This window comes from Hemiscyllium ocellatum, chromosome 11 (assembly GCF_020745735.1).
Source record: "Hemiscyllium ocellatum isolate sHemOce1 chromosome 11, sHemOce1.pat.X.cur, whole genome shotgun sequence".
Taxonomy (NCBI): Eukaryota; Metazoa; Chordata; class Chondrichthyes; order Orectolobiformes; family Hemiscylliidae; genus Hemiscyllium; species Hemiscyllium ocellatum.
In genome coordinates, this window is record NC_083411.1 from 86,164,279 (window position 1) to 86,177,339 (window position 13,061).

Here is a 13,061-nt window from a genome sequence, read left to right on the forward strand (position 1 = left end):
AATGCCTCACTAACAGCAAGTTCCTCCAAACAAACGTCTCACTTGCTAGGAATCTTATTAACAAGGAAACTGACTAATAAAGAATCTCGTTAATAAGGAGTTTCAATAAAAGGAAGACTAGCTAATGAAGGATCACACTAATGGGAAGATTTGCCAATTAAGCAGCTCACTAAGAAAGTGTCTGACTGATGTGATGGCTTATGAAACAGGGGTCTTGCTATCAAGAAGTCCATATAGTGATGTATGAACATAGTGTGGTGTGAGGTGCAGCTGAAGCATTGCCCAGTTCAATCTGCCCAATGTATTGACTCACTCAATGTACTTCATGGAGACTTTCTCAGAATGGTTGGAGCTGAGGATGCATTCCTGAATTTGCAGTGCTGCGAGATGGATAGCAGTGCTGTATTTCATCTCCATCGCAAACCTCTCCAGCAGCACATCATTGCAACTCTGTAAAAGAGATTACTAAAGGCATCACACAGCAATCTAGAAAATATCCACACAAATTGCCACCACTTACAAATGCTTTCACAAAATTACAGAATAGAATAAAACTATGCAACAGAAAAATGCCCCTTGGTCCATCAAGTATGCGCTTGTCAAAAAACCCTTTTCCAGCACTTGGTCCATAGCTTTGTGTGTCTTGGCTTCGCAAGTTTATTGTGTTGCTGCTGGTTCTTTGAACGATCTGTCCAGTTAAACCAACACCCTAGTTCTTTCCTTGTAGCTCTACATATTTTCTTTACAACTACGTATCCAAAACTAATCAAAGGCTCTGTGGTACAGTGGCAATGTCCCTACCTTTGAGCTAGGAGTTTTGGCTGTAAGTCCCATCTGCTCCAGAGGTGTGTAAAAACACCTTTGAGCTCTGAAGGAGGGTGATCATTTAGTGGTACAACTGGACTCTTAACCCAGAGACCCAGGTAATGTTCTGGGGACCTGGGTTTGAATCCCACCATGGTAGATTCTGGAAACTGGAATTCAATAAAAATCTGGAATTAAAAGTCTAATGATAACAGTGAACCATTGTTGGTGAAAAACTCATCTAGGTCACAAACATTCCTTAGGGAAGGAGTCTGCCATCCTTACCATCTGGCCTACATGTGACTCCAGACCCACAGCAATGTGGTTTGACTTTTAACTGCCATCTGGACAATTCGGAATGGGTAACAAATGTTAGCCTAGTCAGTGATGCCCTGATCCCATGAATTAATTTAATTAATTTAACAGGTTGAGCAGAAATTATCTACAAACACTAAACAAATCTTACTGTCAAACCTACATCCACCATTCTTTTTCAGGCAGTGAATTTCAGATTATAACACACTGAATATAAACTTTCACCTCCTTTCTCATAAATTATTTTTCTGCTGCATGGAATCCTGAAATTCCTGCAGGATCTTCCAGAACCGGAAGTCATTGAAATCTACAGGACCTCTGAGAGGGAGCATTGCTCATCTGCCCACTGTTCTTTGACCTTAAACCAGTGCCTTCAGGTTAGGAACCAAAGTGAAAATAATGAAAACAGTTTCTTTTCATTTACTCAGTCAAAGCCGCTTGTATTTATAGACACCCGTATTAAATCTCCCCTTAATTTTCTCTGCTCTGCAGAGAACCACCTCACTTTCTCTAGCTGCTACAAAACTCAAATTGCCAATCCCCACATGTCAACTATAATTTTAACCATGAATACAGAACATCTCACAAATACCGAAATTGCTGGATGTATGAAAATGAAGTCCATCTAGTTCACCATCTGCAATCTTGCTATATTAATTGTACAATGATAATATTACTATTAACTAATCACGGTCATTCATCCCTAACTATTAATCTACAACAGATGCAGACAGGTGTGCAAAACCACTGGAGGTGGGGATTTTGGCAGATCCAAAGTCACCCATTTCTCCTAGAGCAGCCACACTTATCAAATGTCATGTTTATATGACTTATCCAAAATTGCTATTGTCTGAAAGTAATCTATTTAATTTTTGTGTGAATCGCCCAAGCTGATTTATTCCATTCCCTTAGAGGTATGTTCCCCAATGTCCTCATCGAAATATTTTTAAAATTCATTTAGGGGATGAGGGTATCACTGACCACATCCCTTAATTACCCAGAGGGTGGTTTCAGAGTCAACCACATTGCTGTGGGTCTGGGTCACATGTATGTAGTTTCCTTCCCTGAAGGATTTTAGTGAACTGGATGAGTTTTTCCCAACAATCAACATTTGACCCTTAATTCCAGATAATTCAAATTCCACCATCTGCAGTGGCAGGATTTGTTCCGAGGCTCCTAAAACATTAGCTGGGTCTCTGGATTAATAGTCCAGTGATATTAGCACGAGGTCATAATCTTCCCTAATGTACTTCAGCGTATTAGTTTTGAATATATTCCACTTTAAGCGCAGAATACGTCCTCCGGCTTTATCGCTCTTGGGAAACAGAACCTTTTTTGGTGTGGTCAGTCATGATTGTTATAAGGGGCTTACCATGATCCTTCATGTCAAATAGATACCTGTGAGTAGAGGTATTCAAAAGTAACTGGATCATCTTGTAAAAGTACAAGTGGATCTCTTGGCAGGAAACAAACCCTGAAGAGACACCTATAATCACGGGGCTCTCGCTTCTGGACCACCTGTGACAAGGTAGAAAACATTTATATCAGGAATTACCTTCTTATTGTCACACTGTGGAAATAATCAACAAAAAAATTTCTTTAAGCTTATGTTTTCACAAGAAGCATTTCGCACTGGGAGGTGTTGTGATACAGAGGAGGGGGGCTTCTCTGGATAAATTTGTTGATATCAGCCCAGGCTTCCTTTTGTTAAATAGAGGCCCAATCCCCAAGTTCTTTAATTACTTGCAATGCAATGCTATTTTTAGCAGTCTCAATAAAACTTGTTATTTCCATGCTGAATCAATTTTTACATACATTTTGCAGTTGAACAGATGAAATATAAGCATTAGGAACTGGGGCAGGCCATTTGCTCCACCATTCAACAAAAGTATAATTAACATGTACCTTAACTTCACCTTCCTATACTATCTCCATATCCCTTTGTTCTTTTAGAACACAAAAATCTGCCACCCTTTACCTTGAATAGGCTCAATGTCAGACCATCCTCAGCTCTCCAAAATACAGTTTTCCAAAGATTCACAACTCAACTCTCCATCCCGGTTCTACTTGGGCAGCATCTCATTCTGAGAGTGTGAGTGACCCTATGTGCGAGATTCACCAGCCATGTGGGAACTTACAAAGGTGGGGAGTGACAGCCGAGGGGAAGAAGGATGGACCACCACTCTCTTTCCTCCCATCTTTTAACCAGTCTGCTTAAGAAAAGAGCTGAGCCATGCCAAGTATATCATGGCATTGCCAATGTAATATTTAGATCAAGTTAACAATTCCAAATACTTGTTAATTTCTTTTAAAAATACAGTTCAGTTGCTGATGTTGGCACTCACTCACGTACCTTCATTTTATCAGGAGCAGGTTGGAGTGGACAGGAAGGCAGCTACCTGTCATATTTTATGTTATATGGGACATTAAGAACAGTCCCATGGATTTCCATTCTATCTCCTCGCATTCTTCTGAACTTCAAGAAACACTGAATTCATTTACTCAACCTTCCAACATAAGACAACCACCTCATTCTAGGAACCAATCTGACTGGTCACAGCCCCTCTTTTGCTGTTACATCCTTCCTTTGGTAGATGGACCCAAACTGTACACAGTCGTTTAGGTATGACCTCACCAATATCCTGGAATTGTTGTGAGAAGACTATTTGACTCCTATATCCAATCCAATTTTTTATCCAAAGTGAACGTACAATTTGCCTTCCCAGAAAAGTGATTACCAGGAAATACCATAGGTAATGCAGAGAGACATCTTCTTCACTCCTATGTTGTGTAATATTGATCAGCATTTCTGAACCAGAATTTGATAAAACCAAGAGATGCTGCTTTGTTCAAATTCCATTTACAAAGTCTCCAAAAACAGAACTTTTCTTTAGGCTGCAGCAAATGGAACAAACTATTCAAAATGCCAGATTTGGACAGCAGTCCAATGTTAGGTAACAAAGCCAACAGATATAGAGGCAAAAACAGAAGTTGCTGGAAAAGCTCAGCAGGTCTGGCAGCATTTGTGAAGAGAAATCAGAGTTATTGTGACCCGGTGGGTCCAGTGACCCTTCCTCAGAACTGATACAGAGGATGGTTAAGGGTTTCATTCTGTAGACGTACATGTGGGTAACTTTAGTTGTCTACTTAAAAGCTTGCAAACTCTCAAGGATATCACTCCCTCATATAAACAGTTCAAAGAAACCCCAACATACCTGCTCAATGAGTTCATCATCATGTAAGATATAGATCTTGTTGATAGTGTATCTTTCCTTCAAAACCAGAGCAAAATGCTCAACATAACGGATGGATAACTTTGACTTCAGGGTGAGGATGATATCCTTTCAAATTTCAGTAGAAAGGGAAAACAAAATTAATTTCTTATTGCCTTTCTGAATTTCCTGTTGAAGATATATGGTCGTATTACCTATCCCCAGCTGCCTCACAGCGCCAGAGACCTGGATTCAATTCCCGCCTCAGGCGACTGACTGTGTGGAGTTTGCACATTCTCTCTGTGTCTGTGGGGTTCCTCCGGGTGCTCCGGTTTCCTCCCACAGTCCAAAGATGTGCAGGTTAGGTGAATTGACCATGCTAAATTGCCCGTAGTGTTTGGTGTAGGGGAATGGGTCTGGGTGGGTTGAGCTTCGGTGGGTCGGTGTGGACTTGTTGGGCCGAAGGGCCTGTTTCCACACTGTAAGTAATCTAATCTAAAATCCTCTCCTATTGGCTGATTCCTGGGACGAAGACGTTGAGTTCTCAGGAACGACTAAATAGGTTCGGCCATTATTCACTCGAGTGTAGAAAAATGAGGGGTGACCTGATTGAAACATATAGGATTCTCAGGGAACGTGAAAGGCTGGATGTTGAGAAGAGGTTTCCACTTGTTGGGGAATCTCAAACTAGGGGACATAGTTACAGAATGACATGGAAAAAAATTTCTTTTCCCGGAGCAAGGTGAATATCTGAATTCTCGATCACAAGGAGTTGTGGAGTTGAGATCCCTGAAAGTATTTAAAGAAACATTAGGTAGATATTTAAAATATTAAGACGTGAGCATGAAACAGGAGTTGAGGGCTGGAGCTGATCAGCCATGATCTTGCATAATGGCAGGATAGGAGTCAGGGAGCTAAATGGCCTACTTCTCCACTTGTTCCTTATGTTCTTACGATCTAAGAAGACTCCGAAGCAACATGATAATAAGCACTGCAGAAATATGAAGGAAAAAGTGTTAAATCATCCCTAACATCCTGCCTTACTCACTGCCCAAGTCTGCAGTCCCTGTTCCATCCACAGTCGACATCTGCTGCTCCATTGCTGTGGGAACCCCCTGCTCTATCCAGTGTCCCAACCTCATCCTCCATCCACATTCATACCCCCTTCTCCACCCATTCTTCGAATCCCTTCTCCACCCACTCCCCCAAACCCCCGTCCCCATCCACTCTCCCAAACTCCCGTTCCCATCCACTCTCCCAAACTCCCGTTCCCATCCACTCTCCCAAACTCCCGTTCCCATCCACTCTCCCAAACTCCCGTTCCCATCCACTCTCCCAAACTTCCGTCCCCATCCACTCTCCCAAACTCCCGTCCCGATCCACTCTCCCAAACCCCCGTCCCGATCCACTCTCCCAAATCCCCGTCCCCATCCACTCTCCCAGCCCCCTTCTCCACCCACTCTCCCAGCTCCCTTCTCCACCCATTCTTCAAACCCCTTCTCCACCCACACTCCCAAACACTGATCCTCATCCACTCTCCCAGCCCCCTTCTCCACCCATTCTTCGAACCCCTTCTCCACCCTCTCCCAAAGCCTCGTCCACATTCCACTCTCCCAAACCACCGTCCCAATCCATTCTCCCAGCCCCCTTCTCCACCCACTCTCCCAACCCTCTTCTCCACCCACTCTCCCAAAGCCCCTTCTCCACCCACTCTCCCAGCTCCCATCTCCACCCACTCTCCCAGCCCCCTTCTCACCCACTCTCCCAGCACACTTTCCCACCCACTCTCCCAACCCCCTTCTCCACCCATTCTCCCAGCCCTCTTCTCCACCTACTGTCCCAAACACCTTGTCCACTCTCTCTCCCAAACCCATTCATCACCCACCCTCCCAACACCCTTCTTCACCCACCCTCCCAACACCCTTCTTCACCCACCCTCCCAAACCCCTTCTCCACCCGCTGTCCAAACCCCCTCCTCCATCCACTAACTACATCTCTTGCTCTATAAATTGTCCAAACCTATGCACCATCCACAATCCTGGTGCCTAATATATCGACTCAGAGGGCATGAAGTTCCTCTTTTTTCTCACACTGGCTTTCGGTGGTGAGTAATCTACCCCTGCCCTTGGCTGAGAAGACAGTCAGAGCTGACTGGTAAGCCTGGGCGAGTTTCCTGGCCCTTCATTGGGCTCAATGCTAGTATCCTGGGTTGTCAGAAACTGCCTGCCAATCAGAGGCTAGCAGCCTTTGAGTCCTGAAGTCAGGCAAGGCCTACTCATCATGAGATCCAGCTGCAATAACACAAGTCTTCTTTATCTTCTTGTCACAGTGTGGGAAGGCAATGGGGGATGGTCAGGGAGTTTAGAGGTATATGCCATTTGGGGTAACTGGAGATCCCCCCTCCCAATCCGGCAGCGAGGTCACCCTGGTTTTCCAGGGAAACCAACACCAACAGGAATGTAAAGAGAGAGACATCGAAGGTGGTCATTTGACGCTCATCAGTGCCCAATAATTGATTCCTTAAGACCTCAGCAGATTGAATAGGTTGCCCATGGACTTTCTTGACTAGAACTAATTGGTGACCAGACATAAAGGTCGAGGGGGTTACCTATCTCCCAGTACCTCTGCCATTGGCAGGAACAGAGCCCATTGTAATTAGCAGTTGTTCTTGCTTCCCTTTCCAACATCTATTGTCTGTCCTGTTCTGTCAATGTGTAAAAGCTTTTGAAAGCTTTTTTAATTGCTGGATACATTGACTTGCAAAAATGGAAAAGCATTTTCGGAGTTGACTTATTTCAGTTATCATCCATGAATCTTGACAATCCTCACTGCAGAATTTGGCCTTTAGTGGATAAATGCTTTCATCCATTACGCAGTGAATACAAGACTTTGGATATTACCTTGAAAGTCAGATTAAAAATCAAGTGTTGACCGACAAGCCTACATCAATAATTTTTGTTCTATGTTTTGTTTGCTATTCTGCAGATTCGGTTGCTTTTGTATACTGTTCATGTGCATTAAAGAAATCGACAGCATTAGGACAACACATTTTTATCACCAAAAGATGTTCCAACATGCTTTAATGCTAAAGAGCTACTTCTGAAACGTGGTCAGTATTGTACCTCAAAGTTTGCTCATTTCACAGATTACCAGATGGCTACAGCATAATCAATCTTGCTCTTTCAGTTCATAACCAAATTAAATTCTTAAAGAAATTATTGAACTATGATTCCATTCCAACCTCCAATGTCTCCAGACTGTCAGACTTTGGATTCACATTCAGTACTGATGAGAGAACATTTCTTCAAACTGAATACCAGAAAGACTAAAGCTATTATCTTCAAGTCCTGCTGTGTTCTCTAGTTACCAATTCCACCTCGCTCTCAACTAGCTGAGGCTGAACCAGACTTTGCAACCTGGGAACCACATTTGACCAGAGATCCTACCACAAATCCACATCATCACTAAGACTGCCTATATCCCACCTCAATACTATTGCCTGACTCCATCCTCGACTCATCTATTGCTGAAACACTCTACTGCAACCTAATTATATTGAGGTCCGAATTCCTGCCCGGTGTCCCATCCCCCACCCTTCATAGATGATAGCTTAGCCAAAAATCTGTTGCCTACATTTAACTTACAGGTTCCTGCTCACCTGAACTCTGTCTCTTTGGTGTACATTGACTTGACCATAATCCTTCATTTCAAAACCCTCCATTTTCTTGACCATCCTTATTTCTGTGTCCTCCACTACTACCATCCTCCAAGACATCTACATTCTTCAAATTCTGGCCTCATTCAACTCCCTGACTTTAAACATTCCATCGCTGATAGCCAAGTTCAGCATTTCCCTGCCTTTCCATTCCTTTCACCTCCTTTAAGACACATCGCTTTCACTAAGAGTTTTATTATTTATCCTAGTATCTCTTGATATGATTTGTGTCAATTTTGGTTTCATAAATGTCCCGTGAAACACCTGAGTAAATACACTCTCTAAATGCAGATTGTTGTCATTGATGTTGTTAATAAAAATCATGTTAATATAAGGGGCAGATCAGAATACTGAGACTCTGAAGTAAAAAATAGAAAAAGCTGGAAATAATAAACTGGTCAGGTTGTGTCTATGGAGAGAGAAACAAAATTAAAGTTTCAGCATTAATGAAGAGCGTATATCAGGATTAGAGAGAGTTGGAGATGTAACAGGTTCAAAATGAGTATTGCAGACAGAGAGCAGTGAGTGGGGAAAGAGAAAAAGGAAAGGTCTGTGATGGAAGGCAGGAGAGATTAAATGACAAGGTTTCACTGGGCAAAACGGGATGTTAATGAAACAAAAATTGGTGATGTAGTAATAGTGAAGAAGGCTATCTCAGAATACAATAGGATCTTGATCAGATGGGTCAATGGGCCGAGGAATGGCAGATGGAGTTTAATTTAGATAAATGTGAGGTGCTGCATTTTGATAGGGCCAATCAGGGCAGGACTTATACACTTAATGGTAAGGTCCTGGGGAGTGCTACTGAACAAAGATACTTAGGAGTGCAAGTGCATAGTTCCTTGAAAGTGGAGTTGCAGGTAGACAGGGTGGTGAAGAAGGCAGTTGGCATGTTTGTCAGTGCATTGGTCAGTGCATTGAATATAGGAATTGAGAGGTCATGTTGCAACTGTACAGGAAACTGGTGAAGCAACTTATAAAATACTACATTCAATTCTGGTCACCTTGCTATAAGAAATACATTCTTAAGCTTGAAAGGGTTCAGAAAATGTTAAAAAGGATGTTGCCAGAGTTGGAGGGTTTGAGCTATATGGAGAGGCTGAACAGGCTGGGGCTGTTTTCCCTGGAGTGTCGGAGGCTGAGGGGTGACCTTATAGAGATTTATAGAAATCAGGAGGGGCATGGATAGGATGACTGGTCAAGGTCATTTTCCCAGCATAGGGGAATCCAAAATTAGAGGGCATAGGTTTAAAGTGAAGGGGAAAAGATTTGACAGGGATCTGACAGGCAATTTTTTCACACAGAGGCTGGTGCATGTATGGAATGAGCTGCCAGAGGACGTGTTGCAGGCTGGTACAATTGCAACATTTAAAAGGCATGTGAATGGGTAGATGAATAGGAAGAGATTAGAGGGGTATGGGCCAAATGTTGGCAAATGGGACTAGATCAGATTGGGATATCTGGTCAGCATGGTTGAGTTGGACCGAAGGGTGTCTTTCCGTGCTGCATGACTCCATGACTGTATGACAAGACAATCTAACTCATTTCAGTCAATCAGCCTGTTCCTTGAATTTGGAACCAGTCATTTATTGGATGTTTATGTCTCACCAGTGCTCCCAGAGGAGACCTCTGTTTAAAGGTAAGGTGCTGAATCTAACATTTATCAGAATGATAAATCCAATTCAATCTCACTATTATTTATCTTAATGAATACTAGATTGCCCATAGCAGCTTCCATGGTTAGATAACAACCCTGAGTCTTTACTACAATCATATTGAGTGAAATCACTTAGTGGCCGCAGCTTGTAAAAACATTATGGCACTTGAATGGAAATGTTGATTTACAACATTTAGTGTTCATAAAGCATAAACAAAAATTGTGACAATGGAAAGTAACATTTGTAGACAGGAATGAATGGTCTAGAATTGGTTTTTAAATCAGAGTTAGATTTTAGGTTTTATTGTCACGTGTACTCAAGTATAAAAGTACAGGAGTATGGTGACAAGTTACGATGCCGCCAAACACGGCACCACGTTAAGTACAAAGTTAGGGGCAGCACGGTGACTCAGTGGTTAGCACTGCTGCCTCACAGCGCCAGGGACTGGGTTCGATTCCAGCCTCAGGCAACTGTCTGTGTGGGGTTTGCACCTTCTCCCTGTGTTGACGTGGATTTCCTCCGGGTGCTCTGGTTTCCTCCCACAATCCAAAGATGTGCAGGTTAGGTAAATTGTCCATGCTAAATTGCCCACAGTGTTCAGGGATGTGTAGATTAGTCAGGGGAAATGTAAAGTAATAGTGTAGGGGAATAGGTCTGGATGGGATACTCTTCGGAGGGTCAGTGTGGACTTGTTGGGTCAAAGGGCCTGTTTCCACACTGTAGGGATTCTATAAAAGTTCTACCTAGTTACAAACTTTAAGTACAAAAATAGTGAAATAAAGAAAAAAAGCACCATCATCTCTCTCCTATATCTTTGTCACTAATGCTACTTTAATCCATTGACAACTGAATTAAAAGTTTTCACTCATTTACTGCCCTCTCCGCCAAGCCTATCCCCAACACCATCTCCCTTCCTCCTACCCCACCCTCAGTAGATGGTTAAAATTAATAGTACATTCAAAGCTGAGCAAAATCAACAAACGGGAAAATTCACAGCAAGGAACAAAGAACATCATTACCTTCACTGTTGTATTTTTCTCAAATCGAAAGGCTTTGGTCTGTCCATTTTCCAAATACACCTTGAGAATACCGGGCATTAAGAGTAGCGAGTTATCCTGTGGGAATGATAAAACGCAAAATTCTAGGATTATTTATGAAAACAGATAAGCAAAATAACATAATAGACTTCTCATTATCTTTGTTACAAATACTAAAATGAGGGACAGCAGAGAGAGATTGTGTGTACGCATATATAAAATATATTGGTGTGGATGTATTTGTGCGTATGCATGTGTGTGTGCATGCATATATATGTTTCTGTGTATCTTTGTGTGTGTGCATGCATTTGTGTGTGTTTGCCTGTGTGTTTGTATGTGTCTGTGTTTGTGTGTGTCTGCATATGTGTGCTTGTGTGTGTGTCTGTATCTGTGTCTGTATGCGTCTGCGTTTGTGCATATGTGTGTGCGTGTGTGTGTGTGTGTGTGTGTGTGTGTGTGTGTCTGTGCCTAGTGATATGTACAGTTTGCCTCCAATATCCCTCCTGAAGTTTCAGATCCAATCTCTCCAGGTATTCATGAACTTCTTGCTGTCATTTTGTTCCAAAGTTCACTCACACACACACATCCACAGAAAAGCTCAGCCAATCCTTTGGGATTAAACAACCAAAAAAAACCCCATCACAGCCATAGGAGTTTTCTATGTTTTGTCCGGAGACCAAGCCAAACATAGCAACTGGTTTGGAGGGACTACACTGAAGATCAGGAATCCAGGGTGGGGTTAATGTAGTGTGCTTCTTATGCCTAAAGTTTCAGATTTCCAGCCTTATTAAGGGCCTGGTGTTAGGTTTAGATTAGATTCCCTACAGTGTGGAAACAGGCCCATTGGCTCAACCGGTCCACAACAACCCTCCAACGAGTAACTCACCCAGACCCATCCCTCTCTGACTAATGCAACTAACACTATGGGCAATTTAGCACGGCCAATACACCTGACTTGCACATCTTTGTGACTGTGGGAGGAAACCGGAGCACCTGGAGGAAACCCACAAAGACACGGGGAGAACATGCAAACTCCACACAGACAATCGACCAAGGCTGGAATCAAACCTGGGACTTTGGTGCTGTGAGGCAGCAGTGCTAACCAATGAGCCACTGTGCTGCCCTAAGTAGAGTTGGTAGATCTAATGAAGGACATACAGTTACTTCAGATTAGTGAAAGAAGGCCTCAAAACGTGGCTAGTTGGAGGGCACTAAATTTTGTTCTGGGCATCCAAAAAAGTAGTGGCATAACTGAGAGTTGGCACCATGGTATGAAGTATCGGGGATCCAAAGTCCACACATGTCTGGAGCACAAACTGTTTTTAATAACCTGATGGGGAAGACACACAGGTTCCTTCCAGTTCCACATTATCTGGAGGGAGGCAGATGTAGGAAACCACAGACCAGTTATATGTGGCACCTTATCAAATGTTTTCCAGAAGTCCAGATATACTACATATACAGGACCCCCATTACCCACTTCACTTGTTACATCTTCAAAGAGTTCTAGCAAATTAAATGAATTACTCTTCACAAAGAAAATGAATTATTCTTCATCAAACCACACTGACTGTGGTAGGTTGTTTTAACTTTATAAATGTAATGCTACTTAATAATGAATTCAAACCATTTCCCAATGACAGACAATAAACTAACCATTCTGTGGTTTCCTACTTTCTATTTCCCTCCCGTTTTGAACTATTGTCTTCCATTAGCAATTTTCCAACCACTAGAACCTTTCCAGATTCCAGGACATTTTGGAATACTATAATTAATGTATCCACTATCCCCGCTGTCACTTCCTTTAAGACTATAGGGTATAGGTCATCAGATCCTGGGAACTTGTCTGCCTTTAATCCCAATACTTTGCTCAGAATTTTCTCCCTATTGATGGTGATTGCTACAAATTCTACCTTTTCTATCATCTCTGCATTACCTGTTACAATTGGGATGGTTTCAGTGTCTTCCACTGTGCAAACTGAGGTAAAATATTGATTTCGAGTCTCTGCCATTTCTGTGCTCCCCACTATTAATTCCTCGACCTCGAAAGGGCCAACATTCATCTTAGCTACTCTCCTTTTTATATACTGATAAAATTATTTGTTGTCTGTTTTTATATTTTGAGCTAGTTTTCTTTCATAATTAACCTTCATTCTTTTTATTACTTTTGAATCACCCTTTGCTGGTCTTTAAAAGTTTCCCAATCCTCCAGCCTGCCACTGCTCTTTGCAATATGGCATGCCTTAGTTTTTGCCCTTATGTTATCTTTAACTTCCTTAGTTAGCTATGGATGCATTTATCCCTCTGATATTCTTTTCTT

At 42.3% G+C, this 13,061-nt stretch overlaps 1 protein-coding gene across 1 annotated transcript in view; it reads right to left on the bottom strand.

The window, feature by feature from the left end:
* LOC132820062 (FERM and PDZ domain-containing protein 1-like) overlaps nt 1-13,061 on the bottom strand; it is an 82,443-nt gene that overhangs the window by 25,017 nt on the left and 44,365 nt on the right. The window contains exons 6-9 of the mRNA XM_060831980.1: nt 10,724-10,819; nt 4,335-4,460; nt 2,518-2,637; nt 314-450 (exon numbers count right to left, since the gene is read on the bottom strand). Of these exons, the coding sequence (XP_060687963.1) occupies nt 314-450; nt 2,518-2,637; nt 4,335-4,460; nt 10,724-10,819 (479 nt within the window). The remainder of the gene's footprint in view (nt 1-313; nt 451-2,517; nt 2,638-4,334; nt 4,461-10,723; nt 10,820-13,061) is intronic.